The sequence below is a fragment of the Buteo buteo genome, chromosome 6 (assembly GCF_964188355.1).
Source record: "Buteo buteo chromosome 6, bButBut1.hap1.1, whole genome shotgun sequence".
NCBI lineage: Eukaryota > Metazoa > Chordata > Aves > Accipitriformes > Accipitridae > Buteo > Buteo buteo.
This window is the reverse complement of record NC_134176.1, coordinates 3180862-3203676: the sequence shown is the minus strand read 5'-3', so window position 1 is coordinate 3203676 and position 22815 is coordinate 3180862. Positions and strand designations below refer to the sequence as shown.

The following is a 22815-nucleotide window of genomic DNA, read 5'->3' as shown; positions in this document are numbered from 1 at the left end:
AACAGACTGCAGGCCTCAACGGGTGAAAAGGAAGGCTCAGTCACAGGAGGACAAGCAAGACTGATTCACTGCTGGCCATATTTGATGGACATTTTATGGCAGGTAAAACTGAAGCTGGAGAGACTCCCGACTACTGGAGATGCAGTGCAACCTGCACCAGAGCCTACAAGGAAAGACGAGGGGGCAGAAGTGTTGTGAGCTACATCACCTGTAAGGCAACAAAATAATACCGTGGGTAATTTTATCGGGTAACTCGTGTCACCTGCAGCAAGTGTGTTTGGTGTCCTTAGCGTCACCTTGCTTTTTGGTTGTGAAATTCGCTAAAGAACAACTGTGCCTTCACTCTGGTGGGCAGCACGGCACAAAAGGGTGCCGTTCCCGGGGTGGCCGAGGCGGCAGCCATCCTTTCTCCCAGGACGTCGGAAAACGGGAGGCACCGACACCGCCCGGGGATGCCTCCCGCAGGCACACAGCAAGGCCGCCGGGGGGTCGGCAGCCGGTCCGCCCTCCCGAGGGGGGGTAACTCAGCCCCCCGGTTCTTCAAGCGGAGCCCGGAGGGGCGCGGGGTGTGGGAGAAGGGGGGGGCCGTCCCGGAGCCTCCGCCCGCCCCGGGGCCGGACCAGGGCGGCGGGGGGCGGCGCGGCGCTGTTTGGCGCCAACAGCCCGTCATGGAGCCGGAGCGGCTCCGGCGCCGTTTGGGCTCGGCGTTCCGGCTGCGCGGGCTCCTGCTGCGGGCGTGAGTAGCGCCGGGAGAGTGGCGGGGGGGGGGGCACGGCCGATCAGACCGACCCGGGGGAGGCTCGCCCCGGGGACCCGGCTGGGCCCGGCAGCGGCGCCCGGTCCGGACACGCTCCGCCCGTGGGGGGGCCTCATACCTCCCTCACGGCCACCTCCCGCTTTCGGGGCGCGCCCCAGGGTCTCGCGTTGTGGGGATTTGGTCAGGGACAGGTGCGCGCCCCGCCATTGCCTCCTCGGGGATGCAGTGATGCCTTTCCCTCCTCTTCCTCCCCCTAGCACTGAGGCCTTCGGAGTCTGTCCTCCAAAGCCCTGTTGTTTTGCCTGTCCTGCTGCTGTGGGCCTCTTCCATCCCTCTCCACCCATGACCCGACCCACTGCAGTGCCCCGCCGTGGGTTTAGGTAGCACCAAAAGCTGCCCTTGGCCTACCCTTGGTACCCTCCCTGATGGTGGTGCTGGATGTTTTGGTGTTGTTTTTTTTTTTTGTCTGCCGCTGTCCCTGACAACTCTGGGATCTCTTTCCCGAGTTGCACTTACCAGTTCTGTGTTCAGCATCTCTTACTAGAGGAAGAAACGGCATTTCGAAAGGTACCTAATAACGTGTATTAGTTAGAGATTGCAAGGTCAAGGAAAAGTGATTTCTGCTTGCAGCAGAAGGTGTCATGATTTATAACAGTGCCTGGGGCTCCGTTGCTTGTATTTTTCCCTTCAAGATCATGCGTTAATATTAGTTCCATTTTGTTTCTGGCGTGGATGGGATGTGATTATTTTGGACAGTGTCCTGGCAATTTCATTAGTGAGGAGTCCAAGTTCAGAGCTCCCGACTCTCACAGTTAAATGAACTGAGACATTTTGAAGGTCAGGCAGTTAACCAAAATGCCAGTTTTGATTGGCTGACAGATGACATTAATAAGAAAATTGTTATCTTTAACTGCAAGACTGTAGATTAAGGATGAGGGAAGAAGTGTCTTTCTAATTCTCGTGTTATTTAGAATTAAAATAATTCCAGTCTCAGAGATACTGATAAACTGGAGCAGGTCCTGCAGGGGGCTGTTAGGGTGGTCCTGGGCTGGAGCTCATGGTGTGTAAGGGAAGCAGGAAGAGCTGGGTTTGCTCAGTCTGCAGAAAAGAGGGTGAAGGTGGTCCAGCTGCCTAACCGGGACTTAGCGAGAAGGAGCCAGTGCACAGAGAAGGGGTGAGAGGCAGCAAGCACAGATTGCAACAGAAGAAATCCTGCTTGTCCAGTTCTAGTCCCCTCGGTTCAAGAGAGACATTGAAAAAATGGAGAGGCTGTATTGGAGGACCACCAAGATGATCCAGCTCTGGGGTTCTGAGTACAGGAAAGACATGGACCTGTTGGAGCAGGTCCAGAGGAGGGCCAGAAAAATGGTCATAGGGATGGAACACTTCTCCTGTGAGGACAGGGTGAGAGAGTTGGGCTTGTTCGGCCTGGAGGAGAGAAGGCTCCGGGAAGATCTTATTGCAGCATTTCAGTACTTAAAGGGGGCTTGTGAGAAAGATCGGGACAGACTTTTTAGTAGGGCCTGTAGCGATAGAACAAGAGGTAATGGTTTTAAACTAAAACAGGGTAGATTCAGACTAGCTATAAGGAAGAAATTTTTTACGCTGAGGGTGGTGAAACACTGGCACAGGTTGCCCAGAGAGGTGGTCAATGCTCCATCCCTGGAAACATTCAAGGTCAGATTGGACGGGGCTCTGAGCAACCTGGTCTAGTTGAAGATGTCCCTGCTCATGGCAGGGGGGTTGGATGACATGGCCTTTAAAGGTCCCTTCCAACCCAAACTATTGTATGATTCTATGATTAGAGGCTTGGAGAACTTGATGTGGAAAAAATGTGACGGAGTTGGGTTTATTGAGCCTCAGGAAGGGAAGACTCAAGAGGATCTAATCCCAGTCTTCCTAAAAGGTGGTTATAGAGAAGACAGACGTACTTTCTTCTCAAGGATGCACAGTGACAGGGCAAGAGGCAATGGGCACAAACTTTAAATAAAATCTTCACTGTAAGAACAATTTAACTTTGGAGTAGGTTGACTAGAGAAGCGGTGGAATCTCCCTCACTGGAAATACTCAAGACTTGGCTCAATGGGGCCCTGGATGGCATCATCTAAGTCCCTGCTTTCAGTAGACACTTGGACCAGATGGTCTCCAGAGGTCTCTTCTAATATGGACTTTTCTATATTCCTATGAAAAAGTTGTTCACAAGGAGAGTAGGTAAGCACCAGGACAGGGCTGAGAGAGGTTGTGAGATCTCCATCCTTAGAGATGTTCAGAATTTGACTGAACAGCGCTGTGAGCCATGTGACTGGCCTGCGCTATTAGAGCAGAAAGCTGGACCAGGAGACCTTAGAGGTCCCTTCTGACATAAGTCTTTCTATGATTGTATGAAGATGAGGTTCTCTGTACCTCCTTCTTATCCTCAATGTTTTCAATCCTGATCCTGCGAAGTATTATGCAGTACTAATTATTTCTACTTTTTTAATCACACACCGTTTAGTGATTATGTTCACATCTGCCAAAATTGGCATAGTTTGTGTAAACTGTATTCAATATTAATTGCTTTTTGAGTTGACTTTCTTCATTGGAATTAGGGATGCTCTTAAGTATCTCACTGAAGCTCTTCAGTCCATCAATGAAGTAGAACTTGACGATGTAATTGAAAATGTCATCGATACCGTCGAAAAACAGCCTTGTAAGTAAACAATTTATTTTTCTCAAGCTTTCTAAGTTTATTTTGTGCTTATAATGTTATTTCAACAAAGAATTACTGGCAGCATATACACTAAGGTGTCATTCTAGTCTACTGTGTTGTTCAAGCTAAATGTATTTGTTGACATTTTGTTTTTTAAATACTGAAGTTTGTAATGTCAGCAAAAGGTAGCATAATTTTGCCATTTAAAAAGTTGGCAGCCTGGTACCTCCTGACTTTTCCAACAGTAGTGAAATTTTTCAATGCCAGTTACTAAAAGCACCTAGCAGAGTTTGTATGGACATCTTTGCATCTGAAACTGTAATTTTAAATATTGAAATAAACCAAAGAAATAATGAGAAATTAATTCATTTGTTATTCAGTAGACCAGGTCCAGAAAAGGGTTAGGGTTGTTGACAGCTATAATCTAAGGAGCCTAGCTGTGAGTGCAAGAAGGAAACAGTTGCATTCCTTCGTTCAGAGATCACTGCCCTTGCATCCAAGTGGAATGGGACATGCCAGTGCACCAGTATAATGGTCCAGCATATTAACTTAAACCAACTGTGGATGGAGTTAACCATCACCTGGATGTTCTCTGAAGCAGCAAGGCTGATGCTGATGTTCTGTTATGCCAACCTGATCTCATGGTAGTAACACTGGGCAGAAGGTGCTGATAACAGTTGGGGCACTGTAGCACTGGAGAAGCTGTACCGGCTTGGCACGTGAAAGTATGTCAAATTCTATAAATTACTAAGTCCAAAAGCGCAATCCAGAAAACTGGAAAATCCCATAAAAACATGAGACACTCAAAGAGCTGAGCTTTTGCTGGTAAAGTTCTCATGACCCATTTGGTTCTGAGCATGCCTAAAAATCCATCATCTTGGCAGGAGTATTTTGTCTGGGGACTGCTTCCTGCTTAATTGGGACAGTATGTCCTGAGGTACACAGATCCAGTATCTCCTCTCCTGAGCGCCAAGAAAGGCATGGGGTAGTAGCTGAAAATATACCTGACACAGTCTGACAGCACGAAACATAGGAGTTGTAGCACCTTTAGTTAAAGAATGTGACTGACAGAGGTGGCACTGATGCCTGACATATATGTGTTTTTGCTGATCAGAGCTCATGAGAACTAGGAAACTTGGGCTCACTTCCACTTTTTGGCTGAGGAGATTCAAATCCATATAAATGTAATCTAAAATAAATACTAGGCCTTAGGTGAGTTCAGGAAACCTTCCCAGCCTATCCTATTTAATCATAATTAAATGAAGAGTGGGCACCTGCTTGTTCTATAGTTTTGCTAGAGCACAGACTACAGAAGTTACGACTATATTCTTACACTAGTTATAGCTGATCAAACAGGGAGTAAAAGCAGTTTGAAGAACAGGTCCTGATCTAGCATAAAGCCTGCTGATACAAATTAATGCATCCACATTTTTGAACAAATTTGAGTCTGTACAGGAAGCTCTAGGGCCAGTGTAGTCAGTACACTCACCAACACTGGTCTTTGTCCAGGGCGTGATCTTGTGCTACGAATTCCCATATTGTCCAGCTAATGCCCGTGAGTTGTTTGAGGTTAGGGGTAGAGATGCAATTCAGACATGCTGGTCTCTCTTGTGATTTCTGCTTGCTCCCTTAGTGCCCCTTTTGCTCTGCTATTAATCACTGTCTTACAGGAATTGTGATTTTAAGTCCCATTTCCTGATTAGGGAACTCGAGGGCAGGTTTTCATGTACTGGTTTCTGTTCCAGGAGCCCAGCAGTTAGGCTTGGCAATGCTGACCAAGGCCTTTTGTGAATCTGCATTGATTGGTCTTCCCTTCAAATTCAGCAAAACATTAGCATTTAGAAATATTTTTAAATTTCAGTTATCAGTTTAAATCCATGAAAACAATGTGCCTATCTCCAAAATTGTGTTAAACTGTTTGAATACTTATTTATGACAGCAATCTGTGTGATAATGTTCTGGAACAAAATTAACCTCCAGAATGTGAAAGCTCAGTTCTAACGCATTTGTAGTATATTTGGCAGCTTTGCATAAACTATAATTGTCTTGTTCTCCATGTTTAGTGAATTAATGGTGGGCACAGTATGTGTGTGGGTTATTTTTTCGCTAGAGATGTATCCTTCTGGTAAGAATATTAAGTGATCCATTTGTAAAAAGAAAACAGTGTGTGTCATTAGCTTACTGAAAATATGCTTATTTGTGTGATATATTCCTCTGAGAAGACTGAACCATTTTTTGTAAAATATTTGAGACCTACTTACTTACTTTCTTACTACTTTCCATAGGCTGCAGTTTTAATCCTTTGAAATTTTCTTTTCAGTGTCATCTAATATGATCGAACAATCCACAGTGGAAGCAGCTGTCCAAGAATGTAGCCAGGCGTCAGATGAAACTATGTACGGTAACATTATTTTTTTATTTGAGGTTTATGGGAGTTTGTATGCATTCCCTTATTTCTTCTTGGAAAAGTAAATGTCAGGCATTTTCTGCAGTGCTACACATGCAGTAATTGCTTTGTGTGTTTGTCTTTCTGGTACTGTCTCTGAAGGTTAGTAATGTTCCTTCTTAGAAAATTTGTTCTCATGGATAGGCCTCCAGGGGATTCTAAATATAATGCTGACATTCTGGAATTAAAATGCTATGGTTATGTGTTACATGTGATGCAGGTTGAATATTAACCAATAAAATAAACCAACAGTTACAATGCAGACAGAACTTGTTATTTCTGTTCGTGTCTTTATTTCCTTTTCTCTAGATCAAAATTATCTAAGGTTATTTTTGTGCCTTTCATAAGATACTTCTTTTCTGAAAGCACTTAGAAAAGTTTTCCTCCATGGTGCTTGTTTCTGCTGTTTTTGTATAGCAGGGCTGCTTTTTGAAAACCGTGATTGATTTTCACTCTTTGATAACAAAGCGGAGCGCAATTACTTGAGTTTCTGAGAACTTTTATTTGTGATTGTGATGAATGTGTTTCCTTTAGTGTTTCTGTTGTGTATTGACATTGTAATGCAAAGCATGAAAATAAATGGTTTGCTAGGCATGTCAATTAGATACTGTGATCCCACAGTTTCTCAATATGAAGCAAATTTGTTTTTTACTTTTCTCCTTGTTGTTGGAACCTTTATGATGCAGATGGTTTGAGTGTGACTTTTCTTTGTGTCACTTTATATACTTGTCGTCTTTGCTCCAGAAATGAAGAGAAATCTGTATGCACAGATTCTCAGTGCAGAGTGTGAAGGGAAAAGCTCTAGAGATCACAGGGCCAGCCTGTACAACTCTCTTGAATTATGTTGCAGAAAGCTTGAAGACAAAGTTTTGTAATAAATGCACTCTGGCGCCTAAGACATCAGTGTCTGATAGGCAATGGTGGTTGTCCTGTGCTTGTAAGCCTTACTGAAGGCTCATGGGATAATTTTATCCACTCTGATGAATTTGATCCACTTACAGTAGGAGGGAAATGAGAGGTGTCAGAGAAGAGAGCCGAACCGGTAAATATAATGGGATCCACTCGATTAATGGTCTGAAGAGTTGTGCATGTCCACTGTTTAAACCTATTCACATTAACCATGCCAAGGCTGTTCTGTTGTCAAAAAAGATAGTAAAGGATGGTAAGGGAAAGCGATGTATCCCTCTCTCATTTCTAAATGAACTTCTGAAGAGTTTCCTTTTTTGAATTAGAAGATGCAGTAGTATCCAATAAGTAGAGTGATGCAGGAGAAATGGTGATAGCACAGGGTGACAGTGAACAAAACAAATATAATTTTATTCAACATGTTTTGTTAGTGTTTGTTTCATCCACTTCAGATAATGTTGTAAATGTATTCTTATTTCAGAGAAAATGTTTTTAACATTATTGGAGCCTTTGATATTCCACGTTATATTTATAATTCAGAAAGGAAGAAGTTTCTACCGTAAGTCTTGCATATTTTAAGTTTCAACTATTTCTTGTTTTATGAAAAAAGCCTCTATTTCTATGTGGTTGAAAGTCTGTTTTCTAATCTTTCCCTCTTGGGTCTGCTCATCTCAAGCCTGAGTGAGAAAGTGAGACAATTTGGTTTCTTAGTCTCTAAAGAGCTAGTCAGACTCTGTGATAAATGCTGGCTCGTAAATAAATGTGCCATTGGGTTTTTCCTAGTCCAGCAGGATGAAGCTGAAATGGCGACCTCTATCTCCTGCAGCAGTGTACTCTGTGCTGCCTATCATGTTACTGGCTCTGAAACTTTGGTGTTTATCAGATAGTAAAATGTCCAAACACGTTTATGCCATCTAATGAATAAAAGAGACAGTAAGGCTAAGGGCATACATCACTAAATGTAGTTTGGTTTTTTTTGTTCCACATTTGGCTGTTTAATGTTTTTAAAATAAATGTGGTCTGTCACCTGTATTTATTTCTTAGACTGTAGCTTGCAACTCCCTGAAGACCTGGGGGATTTCTAAGGAGAGCTAGGAGAGCTAAGAAAGAAAAATTAGGAGCAACTGGTGATTCTGGAGGCTGGAGAAAGGAAGAAGTAATTGGAAGAATTGGTTGTAAATATTTTGCTAGCTAAAGAATTTACCTTTAATAGCAAGCAGCCCAGACTGATGAGCCACAAAGAAGCTGTGCTTTTGAAAAGCTTGAAGTGGTGTTAGCTGAGGAATGGGTAGTGGCGTTCATTGTGAGGGGTTACAGCACCCTTCATGCAATGTGCAATTCACATTCTAGCCTTGGTCCATGATTCTGCCAGTCCAGCAAAAGCAATCTGTGTGTTTGCAGTAATAGTTTTATTCCAGTGCCACTTTCTAGCTTTCCAGGCTATGGGAAGCAGGGAACTCCATGAAGACAATCTGCTAACCAAGAGGAAGAAAATAGTTTTGTTTGTGGCCACTTAAAAGACATAACTGCTTTTTTAAAAACTGATCTCTGCAGAGTCCTGTTCAGGTGGAAAGATAAATCTCAAGGCCTGTGAGTTAGAGAGAAATTAAATTGATGTAGCCTTCAAAATGCAGAAGCACAGGATCCCTAGCAGAAATCTTCCTCATTGAGTAAATAAATTAGGCAGTAGTGTTATAGCTTTTGCAGCACCCTACAACTTTTAGATCAATAAGTCGTTTTTGTGTGTGGAATGTACCTTTTTTAATCTTGGTTGTGTTAAACTTCTTGCAGACTATCAATGACCAACTTTCCTGTACCAAATTTATTTGGAACTGCCAGAGATAAAGCAGAGTTGTTTCGTGAACGCTACTCCATCTTACAACAGGTCAGAAAAAGTTTTGCTTTGTTCAACAAAATACACAAACAAAATGCTGGTTTTTATATTCTTACGTGTACAACAGTGCTTTGTGTTGAGGTGCTTTTGTGAGCCACAGTTTAAATCTGAGTAAGAACAGGGTCTGTACTAAGGTTTATGAGTCTTCTAAATGTCACCATACAGCGTGATGGATTCATGTGTTTTTGCATTTTAGCATCATGTCATAAGAGGGGATTATGTATTTTTACACGTGTCGTGCTCTTCTCCCTCCTGTAGTCTGGCTCTGTGCTACATTTGATTAGCACGTCATCGTATGTAGTGCTTGTTGAGATAGTGCAAACCCGAAGCCCTGGGAAGCTCTCATTCAGGCTCCCCTTGAAGCACAGAAGTTCGCTTCTGGTTTAGTTCATTTATTCATCGTCCAGTTTAAAAAATGTCCAGTGAGAGTCAGCCAACCTTCGTCATCTCTTGGTGGCATATGCATCTTGTCTTGTGTTGTGAGCAACTTCAGAACAGGATTCCCCAACATGACTTGCTCTGCACCACTGTGACAGTAACTGCAGGTACTGACAGCAGCTGTAGGTAGTGGCTCTGGACCAGGCTGTGCACACAGCCAGAAAGAGTCAGCCCCTCAGCACTTGCTGTCTCATTATCCCTCAGAACAGGGTCACAACCCTGTTCTCTCTTTTCCACTCACCCCACAAGTTGGAATCCAACCCCATGTCACCTGCCTGCTTACTCACTGCTGCACTCTGCCCTGCGTCTGTTGTGCAGCCCAGCGGGAGCAGTGATGGGATGGGGAGTGAGGTGCTGATCCGATGACTTGGCAGTTGTTTTTCAGGTGTCTGCACTAACTGCAGTGGGCTGGCCCGCAGCACAGATCCCGCTCGGTGCTGGCAAGTACTGCGCAGACCTAACTGCCTGTGCGCAACCCTGCCTCGAAGTGTGAGCAAAGAGCTTGGACGCAGGCAGACAGTGAGCGCAGCTTTTTGTCCGTGCTGCCCTGTAGGCAGCAGGGAGGCACCCGTCTGAACTGCGTGAACTGCTCGTTGTTTGGATTGTGTGGTAGTTGCATGCACAGGGTCAGACACCCCAGAGCAGCAACAACTCTGTCTACCAGGCAATTTGCTGCCACTTAAGAGTATGTGTACTGCAATTTTGGAACCTCTGGCCTGGAAGACCAGTTAACCGTTAACTGAAAAAGCTTTAGTTCATACAAACAGTGATCGGGATTAGTGAAACCTGCTGGAATTGGCACACTCACACAAAACAGTTGGTTTCTGCAAACAGCAGCTGGAGGTGTCCATAGGGTATATATCCTGAAGCCTCTTTTCCCTAGACTGTATTGTGCTATTGCACCTCTTTGCTGATGGTTTCACATAGGCTCTCTGTTGTACAGGTTTTGCGTTTGGTTGTTGTATGTATTCCTTTCCGACCTCCAGAAAAGTGAAGGTTCAGGTCACTAAGTGGGTGAGGGCTGCTGATAGGAATTACTGTGTGTGTTACATGGGCTTGTAGCAATGGGTTCGTTCCAAGGGGAGGCTTTCAGACTGCATGAAAAACAGTGAAAGAAGTGAAAATTCCTAAAATGCATTTTCGTCCTGCTCTCTGCAGTTTATCTGTTAGTGTAGCTTGCTCCTGTTATTAAAAAAAAAAAAAAAAAAAAGGCAAGCTTACTTTTAAGAGGCCCTGCTTTGAAGAGAAACCTGCTCTTTTCCACATAGTAGCATTTAGTACAGTTTACTTTCCCTTGCTTTCTCACCCCTTCCTTCCAGGTAGTCAGCAATAACTTCTTTTATAAGCATTACAGATGCTTTGATGTTACTTTTTTGGACTTATTTTTATTGTCCAGTATTATTGATCATCTGTTTCTTAGAATCAAATTCTTGTCAAAAGAACTGATTATGCTCAACAAATTAAATGTTGCTGAATAAAATAGAATAAGAGAACTTTAAAAAGTATTTTGTACAGTGGTTGTAATGAAGTGGCTTTTTGACAGTGCTCATTTATTTTTAAACTGGATTACTTCAATTTTGGTTTCTGCAGAGGACTCATAGACATGAGTTGTTTACTCCTTCAGCAGTCGTTGCTCATCCTGATGATGGTAGGAGCAAATTCCAGGTAAAAAAATCTTTTTTTTTCTTGCAAAGGGAACTGTACTTGTGTTACACTTTAATGCAGTAGTAGTTCTCCAGTGACATCTTAGTTTTACGTCCAATATGGGTAATTAATGGAAATGAGTTATTTTTGATAATTTTTAGTCTCTGTGAAAAATTGCAGTTATTTAGCTTAGATCAGCATGATGACCAAACCACTGAAAAGCAGCTATGAAGTGCAAGAGAAACGTGGCTTCCTGAGGTGAAGGGCATTAGCTGTTCAGCTTATTACACTTTGCTTCCCTCTGCCTGGGGACATCTTCCCTGCTTCTTTCTTTCATAAGTACTAAATTCGCAAACGTGCAGTTGAGTAAGGTCATAACTTTAGTCTGTTCTATTCCTGTCTCAGCTTTCTCATATTAAGTGCTCTCGCTATATTATATAGTTTTTAAAAAAGATGAACGTGTGTGTGGGTGTCACTGGGTACCAAATAACAGCTTTTGCTTTGCTCAACTTCCCTGCTTCTCCCTGTTCAGAGCATGCCATCATGTAGAAAAAAGCAACTGACCGTAGCTGAGTCAAGCCTGCATCTCCTTCCAGGCTTTACAGGCATCTTTCTCCCTTGACTGCTTCCTATCCTCCCTGTCAGCAGTGGCAAATGCGTTGCTTATGCTGGTGTCGTAGGAGGATTGTCTCTCTTAACTGCAGCTTGACAGACCAAAAAAAGTTTGTCCAGAAACCGCAGAAAGCATGCTACGCCATGTCACCTGTATTACTCTGGAGCGTTCTCTGTCATCCATTTAAGGTTCTTCCATAAAAGTAATTAGTGTTACTGTATGGGTGCAGGCTGGCCCTGTGGTTCAGATTGGATCCTGCTGAGGATCCAATTACTACAATTGACATTCTTAGGCAAGAGCAGAAATTGTCACTTGCTCTTTTCAGTTTTAATCCAGTTGTAAGCAAAATAATTACAATAAATGTTTACTTGCTAAGCAGTTCTTTATGCTAGCAGCCATTATTGGAAATCTTTTCCTAAACTGTGCTACATTTGACATTCAGAAAGGCGTCCCTGTTTTTTCTAATGAGCCTGTATTCTCTCATATCTCATTTGGGTATTTATGTAAAAAATTGTGCTGTGTGGTGCTTTGTCTTGCTTGCTTAAGAATAGATGTATGGAGAGTTTGATTTAATTCTTATTTGATTCTTTGCCTTTGCTTCCAGCTTAGAACAATAGAAACTCTGTTGGGCAATACAGCTAAAGTGGGAGAAGTGATTGTGCTTGGGATGATAACTCAGCTTAAGGAGGTAGGTTGCTTTTTATTGTGGAGCATCTAGGTCAACATTCATTCAGTGTTATAATATATTAGAAAATGAGAAGACTTAAATATCTCACCACTTTATCCTGTCATATAAGTCAGTGGCAGAGCTCCCATCAACGTCAGTGGTGCAAGATCCATTCCCTAAGAAGAGACTTTTCCACAAGCAGTTGGTGCTAGTGTGTGAAGGAAAATGTCTTTGTCTTCTTGCTGCAGAATTTTGTAATGCTTTATGTCAGCAACCAGTTCCATTTTGTAGGCATGCCCCTTCTTGAAATGCCAGAGCTTCCAATGACTGTGTTTGGACTTGCCATTGCATTGGACTGTGATTGTAGGGGAGGGGTGCGCCAGCAATCTAAACTGAAGCAGCTCAAAGGGAAGATGCTAAGATACACTTAATATAAACTACATTGTTTTCCATTCTGCCAGTGTGTTCTAAGTTTACAATATTAAAACCTGCTAAATTATTTCTAAATGCTGACTGATAGATGCTTCTGATTGAAGTGTTTGTGCGTTTGGGTATATTTTGCTTTATTAATTAATCCTGTTTTTTAGGGGAAGTTTTTCCTAGAAGACCCTACAGGAGTCATCCAGCTAGACCTTAGTAAAGCCATATCCTTTTTCTGTGATGTAAGAGTTAAGGAAATTTCCTATAGAACTGGAGGATTTTAAATTGAATAATAAACCAATACTGGCCATTAAAAATTACGTATTGAGAATTGCAGCTTTGTCTTTTTCTTTCTTTTCAAATTACTTGGTTGCTGCAGCTCAGCGCCCTTTCACAGAGACTGTTAGGACAAGGTTAGTATTCGTCCTGGTGGAAGCAGAACGTGTTCCCGTTTGTGGGCTGTTTATGAACTTACCTGTTCACACTGCCAGGTGATTGCCTGGCTCTGAAGGCAGCCTATGAACTTTCAGTAGTGTCCAAATGTATTACACCAGCTGGAAAGCAAACTTTGGCTAAAGAACTAGTTTAAAAGTCCTGATCTAAGAAAAATATATTTCTTAACCTTTCTGCACCAGTTCCACAGTGGTTTATATACTGAATCATGCTTTGTTTTGGCAGAAGGTAAAGCAAACTCTTTTTCTTAGCTTGTAATAAGTTATTCTGTTAATGGCTGTTGCTGCAGTTACATGTCTGCCAGATGTGGCTGAACAGGCAAGTCTCATGTTGATGAGGCTTGGCCACAAGATGAGTTTGTGACTGAGATTTTTGGCCATAAGCCTTTCCTGTTACCTCATGGGCTCTAGAGGCAGAGAACGGAGCTCTGCGAAATTTGTGGTTTTAAGTGAAGTCGGTGGCATGGGAGCATCTGTAGCAGCTTTGAGGATTGGCCTTAGTTAGCCTGGCTCCAACATGCTTGAAGGAGATATGACTAGATTAGGAAGACAGACTAGAATAACCAAACAGTTATGATTTAACAATCTGAAAACGCTGCTTTCTGTTGGCAAAGCTTTGGTCCTTCAGAGGCTTTAATGAGTCTTCTTATTAAGATGATGTAAGGGCTTGCAGTTTTGGAACCTTGTTTTAGCAAAATAATGGACATTGCTGTTTGTAGAGTATTACTCTGTGCAATATGCATAATCCCAGTCTCTTTTCTAATAATGTGTTTTATGTTTAAAATTTATGAAGTAAATAGACGTTAGGAGCACAAATGATAGGATAAGACCCTAATACTTCCTCTAACAGGTGGGACAGTTCTTGAGAAAGGGTGCAATTTGATGGAGACTTTTCTGAGGCAGGACCAGCAAAAATGATTCCTGTTCCCCTACATTCTTACTCAGTTGGGTTGAGAAGGTTCTTTATGTGGCTGTGCAGCAAATCCATTCAAAGAAGTGTCTGGGGTAAAAAAATAGTTGGTTTCTTGCTCAGCCTGTTTTTCAGCCAGATAGTTCCCTGGTCTGGTTCACCACTAAACAGCACAGGGACTGGTGCTATCACAAGAGAGGGATTGATGGAGGCTGGAACTAGCTATGCAGCACAGCTGCCAACTGTCTGACTAATGTCTAGGACGTGATGTTGTTAGAAAAACTAAAGGTTATTTTGTTGTTCAAAAATCTCTTAGGTTGGTATGAAGATGAAGTTTTTCATGTGAATGCTTTTGGATTTCCGCCTACTGAGCCTTCTGCTACCACTAGGTATAAAACTGACTTTCGGCAGCCTCACTCCATATTTTGTTAGAGGTTTCTAAGTAAGCGCATTATTATTTTAGAACTTCTGTGACATTAAAGTATGCTATTCTTCCTCCTCCACAAATGCTTCAAAATAAATACAATTTTAAGGAAGCAATTCTGGGACTTGCTGGTCTACTTGGACCAGTACTAAATCCTGTAGTGTTAGCAGAAAAACCCTTCCAAAGGCCATTGGGTTCTCCATATTAACAGCAATTGGGATCTAAGCCCTTCTCAATTGCAAAACTAGATTAATTATTACATGGGAGTAAGAAATTCCTTGTTGCTCAAAGAATGGATGTGGGAAAGAACCCAGGATAAATATTACTCTGAGATGATCTGCTAGGTTATGGCAGGGCAGCACCCCTGCTTTATGTCTAGGTGGCTGCCATTTCTCTTCCTTGGTTTCTCCATGAAGTACTAAATGATTATTGATCCCATCTGAGGTACCTATCATAATCATAATAATAATTAAAATGTTTTGAGTGAGTCATAATCAAAACTACTAATGATATGGGGAAAAAACAGAACTAACTTGAATATTTTAATGATGTAGAGCCTTCTATGGGAATGTAAACTTCTTTGGAGGGCCTTCTTCAGCTTCAGTAAAGGCTTCTGCAAAACTAAAGGAGCTGGAGGACGAAAATGAAGATGCCATGTTTGTATTCCTTTCTGATGTATGGCTGGACCAAGCGGAAGTACTGGAAAAGCTTCACATGATGTTTTCGGGTAGGTGAGAACTGCTTTAACTCTGAGCCTTGTTTTAGAGAATTTTTACCATTTTCCTTAGCCGTTAGCAGCCTTGATGGGTGGACCTGATGAGTGCAGCAAAGCAGTCTGATGCCTAGCTGGTCCTTGGTTCCCAGCTGTGGCTGTGTCCCCAGCTTGACATGGGCTGGGAATTCTGACCCCATGGTGAGCTAATTCAGGGAATACCTCAGCAGAAGACTAATTGCCTTTGTTGGAGAATTAGTTTTATGCTGGTTTAGCTTTGTGAACTCTTCATCATGTGGTTGCTCATGTGAGCATCCCTGACAGTCAGAGGAAGCTAGACAGTGTACAACTGACAGCAAGACAGTGGGTTGTGTGCCTTTTTTCAAAAGTATACTTTTAAGTGAAAAAGTCAGGCAACAATTTTCAAGAGTTCTGTTATTACTGTATTCTGTGTTTTTGATGAACTTCCATTTTGAGAAAGCTAGAATAAGCCCAACTGTTGCATTTTTTTGTAGGATCCCACTGAACCCAAGCCCAAAGCCAGTGAAGTCTCGCTCTAATTTTGGTGACAGCTATTTGCATTTAATGGTTGCTATTGTATTTATTTTGGATCTTTCTCTAACAGTTTTAAAAATTGGATTGTATTATATTTTTGCAAGCTGACACTTACTTTTCATAAATTACTTAGTACTAACACTGTTTGGACAGTAGCCATTTTATGTGCTGTGACACGAATGTTTCCCTTGCTTGTGAAAGTTCTTCCTAGGCTTAGTTTAAAGAAAACTTCTTACTTCACTGGAGATCAGCAGTCCCTCGAATGCTTTCTGGTTCTACCAATGAAAAAATGTTGGTTACTCTTAAAATATGAACTGTTTCTTCCACACGTCATTACATTAGTAATGTTGACAACATTTGGATAGCAAGCATCTGCGAGATCTGTGAATTGCTTCTTTGTATTCCAGAGCAGTTTTGGAACAGCTTGTCCTGTCTGTCTTGGGTAGAATGGAAGTGTGAGAAGGTGGCTGCTTTAAAAATAAGCAACATAAAATTAAGGGTGGGAAACTGCTACTCACCTAAAGAAAATTAGACACAAATTACCACACTCATCCAGAAGTTACGAAACCAGTTCCCTATCTTGATCAAAGTTGGCAAGATCCTGAAGCAAACTGAACTTGACCTAAGATTGCATATGCTGAAGTAATAAAAGGACTTTGGTCAGTGAGTTTAATATACTGAACTCAACTGGCAAAGATACATACATTGCATTTACTATTTTGAGACTTTTTTTTAATAGGCAAGTAATAAGCTTCATAATTATAAACTAAAAATAATAGCTGAGTGGAATAGGAAGGAAAAAACATCGATGAGCCGTTTCTCTGGTGTAAACAATTCTGTCCTATTTACCAACTGGATTGAAAAATAGTGAAGTGAATCCAAGTCTGGTACTACACTGGTACTGGGAAATAGAGAGTAACCTGGAACGTCAGAGGAATGCCTGAGTAGATGTTTTTATTTTTATTTTAAGGATGGGAATCGGGTTTCTTTTTTCACTCTTTGCTATAAAGCATGTGTTTCTGTGTGATTAGTGATATTGTGAGGATTCATCAGATTCTTAAAATGCTCAGGCAATTCCTGTTACTGTTGCTTTATAATGCCAAAGAGCAAATTAAATGTTGGTAGAGCCCTTGAATTGGAATAATGCATGGAGGTTAATAGTAATCCATTGGTACCTACTCACTATTTTTCTCTTTAAGAAAAGAGTGCATTTTAAAATTCTATTATTTATTATAATTGTACTTTGTGTAATTATATGACTGGGGCAGTAGTTAGTTGGATACACACGAATAGTGGTGTTGGAACTGGGCCTGTAAATAACAGAGGGCTTCCTTGAAGTGACATGTGTACATTGCCATCATCCTTTTTAAGCTAACAAAAGCCTGTATCAAGAAAATAGTTCAGGTGTATTAATAGCAGCAGAGCTTGAAGTGCTGTTTTGGTTTCTGACTTTCAGGGAATGGAGGGAAGACTGAATGCTGAAAGATACTGAAGTGAATGGATATACTCACAGATAACTCTCTTTTCCCAGGTTATTCCTCTGCACCTCCAACCTGCTTTTTCTTTTGTGGAAACTTTTCATCTGCACCGTATGGAAAAAATCAAATTCAGTCACTGAAAGGTAGGGAAGTCTTTGTATACAGTCAGACACGTACATTAAATTAAAATGATGATGGCAAAACAAATTAAGAGAGCAGGAAAGAAACCCTTATTTTCTAAGTGACGCATTTTTTAATGTACTGAAGTATAGGGGTGATTCATATAATGTGTGTTTATTGTCTAACCAGGTGTTGTATCATGGATTTTTTTTCCTGACTCTAGGTTCTTTGAAGGCTCTTGCAGATATTATATGTGAATATCCCAGCATTCATAAAAGGTACCCAGCGAAGTGCTATGAAAAGGGACATTTATTTTGTGAAACCTTTGCTTTAATTACTTTAAGAAGCTAACAGATACCATGTTTTCTCATTATTGTGAGCCAGCTGTGATCAGATAGCAAGCTGGTCTTGTAACAAGCCTGTAAGTTTGTTTTGGGAGCAGTGTAAGGTTTTGGTTTTATCTAAAATAGCTTGATTGTGGAAGCTGCTATTGAGGGAGCAAAGGTGAAACTGCCTCTCCCTGGAACGTTTTTCACATGGGTTAAAGATGGCCTGTGATTCCCCGAAAGTGCTATTTGGGTGAGCCCTTTTCTCCTGCAATTCCCTTGAAATCAGCAGGGTTCTGCCCAAGTAGTGCTGCTTTATAAACTGACATTGAAGTTTTGATGCTGGTATGAGCACCTATAGGCCTTCTGTGCCAGCCCTGGCAAACGTAATCTGAAACGCTGACTGCTGCCTACATGGAGGCATCTCATTTCTATCTTTTCCATTCTTGCATACGCAGTTCTCCATGGCCACTAGTTTGAGAACTAACCAAAGCAACGCAATCCTGCAAAGGAATCTTTTATTTATCCCTTCTGTGTCCCTGCTCTGTGGGAGCCCCATTCCAGGCCTGGAGAACTAAATCTCTTCTACAGAGATTTGAATATACAAAGGAAAGTAAAATGGCCAGGCAGCCAGGCTTATCCTTTCTGGCTTCTGATCTTTGAATTTCTAACAGTAGCACCTAAGTAGACCTAGTTTCTAGAATGGGCCCCAAAAGCAGAAATGGCCACAGCCTGCGGCTCTTGAGCTCTGTGGGAGATGTAAGCAAGCGTATCTCCTGTACTGATCCTGTGTCCCAGTGGGGCTTTCTTGGTGTGCTGCTGCTGGATTGTCTGGGGTCCTTTTATTGGATCCTGGAGCCCATTACCACTGGGTCCTGAGCTAGGCTGCACACCTGGTCTGTCTCCCTTCCCACAGTCAGTCCCCCTTGCGTGGTGAACAGCTTTTAAGGTTTCCTCCACTTTAGTGAGGAATGAATATGTATCTTAAGTCTTAGCTGTGATTTATGTGGTTCTTCAGGTCAGAAAGAGCTGTCGTCTCGGCCCCAGAACAGGTTATTTGCATGCATCTGTGGAGTAATGGCTGTATGTAACCAATGTTTAGATACTTCAAGGATCATTTTGTTTAAAAGCAATATGTTGAACTTTTTACAGTAGTCGATTTGTGTTTGTTCCTGGCCCTGAAGACCCTGGTCCTGGTTCTATTTTACCAAGGTCAGTTTGCTTTCCTTTCTTGAATTTTGGAATTTTGAATTAAATAGTTAAAGAAGGTAAGAGTCTTGGTTGATACATCTGTTGCTATTTATTTTAGGCCTCCCCTGGCTGAAAATATTACTCAGGAATTCAGACAGCTGGTGCCATTTTCAGTTTTCACCACAAATCCTTGCAGGTAACACTGTAACTTACTACCATTTTTCATGTTGGTTTTTTTTTTTCTGAATGACTAATTTATGTGCAGATGTAATTTTCAAAAATTACAAATTTTGAAAAAATTTGTCTTAAATTTTTCAAATTATTAGAATTCCTCACTTGCATTAATTGTAACTAGTTTTAAATACATTAATACATTAATAAATTAGTGATGAAAGGAAGTAGTGCTAAAAATTTGATAGCAAGTATCAAAAGCATCATGTTTTTTCTGAATCTGGAGAGAATGAAGGGAAGATGGGAAAGTATTATTTTAATTGAAATGTGCTCTTTCATTTTGCTATATTAGAGGGAGATCAACTTTATAATGCAGCTCCCTATCTTTTAGTTTCATCTCAATTTATTTAATTTTATTGATGTTTCCCATTTAGGATTCAATATTGCACCCAAGAAATAATTATCTTTCGTGAAGATTTGGTAAACAAAATGTGCAGAAACTGTGTCCGCTTCCCTAGCAGCAACATGGACATTCCCAACCATGTGAGTGAGTTGTGTTCAGCACTTCTTGCTAAGATCTCCTTGACTTCTTTTTTAATCAGCAGGTCTGCATTTAGGGCGCTCTGATCCACATTCTCACGACGCCTTGCAAGAGTAACCAAGAGGGATTGTAAGAAGGATCTATACATTTAGTATTATTACCTTCATTTCTGTCTTGACAGTAAGATAACTGAAACCGTGATACTGATTGATGGCATTGAGTCATCCTGACTGTCCCACTGCAGGTGCCCTTGAATGCAGAACTTCATAGCAGCTGACTCTTGGTGTATGTGCACCAGCGATGAATGTCGTACCAAGAAACATTGATTCCTAAAGGCAAAGTTTAATACAAATTACTTTTTTTTTTAAGATGTGATCAATTAACCAGTGACATTTGCAGTAAAGCAGCATGTCACTTTTCCAAAAGGTCATCTGCTTCTTCTGCCTTCTCACTTTGACGTCTTAATCCTGCTTTTGATACATCGCCACAGCACTCTGAGTTATGATTCTAGTTAATGAATGCACAGCAGGAGTTGATGGGACTTACTGATATAATTGAATGAGAATGATCCAGGCAGTACTGGCTTATTGCAGTGATGGATGGAGTCTGTTTCTATTTATTTTATAGGGTTTTTGTTTGTTTGTTTGATTCAGAAACTTATTTTAGCTCTTTCTTCCTTTGTTCCATCATGACAGTGCTCAGTTTCTTTGTGAACACAGGGAAGCTATTGCGGACGCTGATGCACCTTGGTTTTGGTGTGCACATTTGCTTACATATGTATGTGTATGCTGCAAGCCATCACTTCCCTGTACTCATACAGGGCTTTCTCATGCTTGGAAAGGAAGGAATCATGAAAGAAATGTAGAATTATGTATTGCAACGCTTTCTGCAGATAAGTGTATTGGGTCGCTTTTGCCTGCTTCAGTTTTTCTCTGCCTTTTCTGCCCGTCATTAGTTTTTCAAATCAGCCATTGGTGTAAAAAGATGAATGAGAGAGGGAGATTTTGTTACTAACATTAGATTGAATTAATAGTGACTTTAGGCCTTGTACAGTATTAGTGGAATAACTGGGCCTATGCTTGGTACATAATTTTCTTTCAACAGCAGACCCTTTCACCAAGCTGCTGTAGTGACTTTGGCCCTTTGGGAAAAATGGAGCCTAATGGCAGCTACATGATTGATTAGAGATAATAAAAGCTTTCAAGGGGCTTGAGGAGAGAGTTTCAGGAACCAAAATAGCCTGGCTGGAATTTGCTAGATGAAAAGGGGAATTTCAGGGGGCAGCGGGTGTCTGGAGCAGGGCAACTCCCAGAACAGCCAAAGGAATTGAAATCATTTGAGAATCAAATTATTTCCTCAGTTCAGGGAAGAGACTGTGTTTAAGTGTGGGTTTTGTCGTTAACCGGTACTATGAGGGAAGCCATGAGGAAAAAAAAAAAGCACAAAATGAAAGTTATGGTAGCATTTATGCTTCCTGGGTTGGAGGAACAGGTAAGCAGATTCTCTCTATTGGAGAGTCTGATGGATTAAATAGTTTTGACATCTTCAAATATTGGCTGATATGCTTTAGAAAGGACTTTGTGTATTAAAAAGAAAACACAACAAACAGAACAGCAGCTGACTGTTGTAGGGGAGTTGCTGCTTTACTCTAGAAATCGTTAATAATCAGAGGGAGTGAGATACACAAAAAACATTTCCACGTTCAAAACTTCTTTATTAACAGGGCATTAGCATCGGCAGGAATTAATTTGACTTGTAGAGAATGGTTCAAACTATTTATGTTTATCTTGCAGTTTGTAAAGACTATATTATCACAAGGACATCTGACACCACTTCCGCTGTACGTTAGCCCAGTGTACTGGGCTTATGACTACTCCCTGAGGGTATATCCTCTGCCAGATGTGCTCATCATTGCAGATAAATACGACCCATTCACCGTCACCAACACTGACTGCCTTTGCATAAATCCTGTAAGATTTCCTTATGCTTTACCAAAATAAGAAGGGGGTGCAGTCACACTCAAGTGTGTCTCTTACTATTTGTACAGTATTTTGCTTACACAAGTGTGGTGTATACATTTTTCTTTACAGGGTTCATTTCCTAGAAGTGGATTTTCGTTCAAGGTATTCTACCCCTCCAACAAGACAGTTGAAGACAGGTAAATATATTCACTTTCTCATTTAAAAGAAAGCATCTTTTTATTTGCTGACTTTCTGATTATCAGGAGGAACACAGAAGATCAATTATATAAACAGAGTGAATGTTCTAGCAGTTTAATGTAGACTTACGCTTCATACTTAGGCAGTGTAAGAAATCCAAATGCCTAGAACTAAAAAAATAAATTTAGAAATTACAGTGAAAATAACAATTATGAGAAGCATGATCCAAAAGTTACAGGACAGATAGACTGTACTATATGATCCTCAGTAACTGAGACCCAGTTGGGAAACAGATTCATTCATGCTTGTTACATAGGTTAATTACACTCAGGAACAATTCTTCGTTCATTTTGTGATCATCATCAAGCCCAGAAGCCACTTTCATACTTTGATTTCATGTATTTAAAATCTGTACTTATTCATTCCAACTGTGGTCTTCCAATGACTGGAAAAAAGGCCAGCTGCAACACCAAAAAGTATTAAAAAGTATCAAAGGTCTTACAACTGAGATGAAAATTTGCCTGTTTGAAATAATGATGGGGTAACCCAACGGGAAAAGTGGATACTTACCTTGTCTGATTCAGTTTCATGCCTTGTTGCAGAAGCTGTGTTTTTCTCAAATGGGAGTGTATAACAGCCCCCACCCTCACAAGGGAATTGATAATAGATCGACCCATGTAATCTTTACTTGAATATAGAAAATACCATACCATGAGATGCTTTCGGTCTTCAAATAGTTTAAAACATTATCAGATCTTTCGTAGATCAAGAAATATAATAGTATTGTGGACTATCTTTAAAAAAAAAACCTAAATACTGTTTTTGTTTGGTATTTTCAGCAAGCTTCAAGGTCTCTGAATTTCTGCAAGACTGCAAAAAGGGAGTGAGCCTCTGTAAAGCGAACTGTAGCACTCATTTGAAATGGAGTGATTTTTATGATGTATTACAGACTGTTTATAATAAATGTCAAAGCCAAACATGGTGTATTTTGTACACAAACTCTTACAGGAATAGGTACTGGTGTTAGTTTAGATAAAATTTAGAGTCACAGTGAAGATTAATTGGCAAAGCATAATAAAGGAAGACAACTGGAGAAACCAAATGCATGTATATCAAACAGGAAATACCTATCTTTTAAAAAAAGAAGTTAAAGATAGGGAGAACTTTGTCTTTCACCGTGCTGAGTTGAAGTGATAGCTAGTTATCTACAGGAGATACTGGAAATGTGGGCTAGGGTTTTTCTTTGGACAGGAAAGGTCTAGAGAAGATTATGAGCTGTTCTTTACTGATGGCAGGATATAA

At 41.1% G+C, this 22815-nt stretch overlaps 1 protein-coding gene across 1 annotated transcript; it reads left to right on the top strand.

Annotated features, from left to right (window-relative positions):
• The first annotated feature begins 630 nt into the window (after nt 1–630).
• On the top strand, nt 631–22736 carry POLE2 (DNA polymerase epsilon 2, accessory subunit). Its single transcript, XM_075029430.1, has 19 exons — nt 631–736; nt 3346–3446; nt 5767–5842; nt 7280–7357; nt 8590–8683; nt 10721–10795; nt 11992–12075; nt 12642–12698; nt 13107–13155; nt 14153–14225; nt 14815–14987; nt 17059–17148; nt 17349–17403; nt 18604–18663; nt 18761–18838; nt 19248–19356; nt 21148–21324; nt 21445–21512; nt 22353–22736. The coding sequence occupies exons 1-19, from the start codon at nt 669–671 to the stop codon at nt 22369–22371; spliced, it is 1584 nt and encodes a 527-aa protein (XP_074885531.1). The 5' UTR covers nt 631–668; the 3' UTR covers nt 22372–22736.
• The last annotated feature ends 79 nt before the right edge of the window (nt 22737–22815 follow it).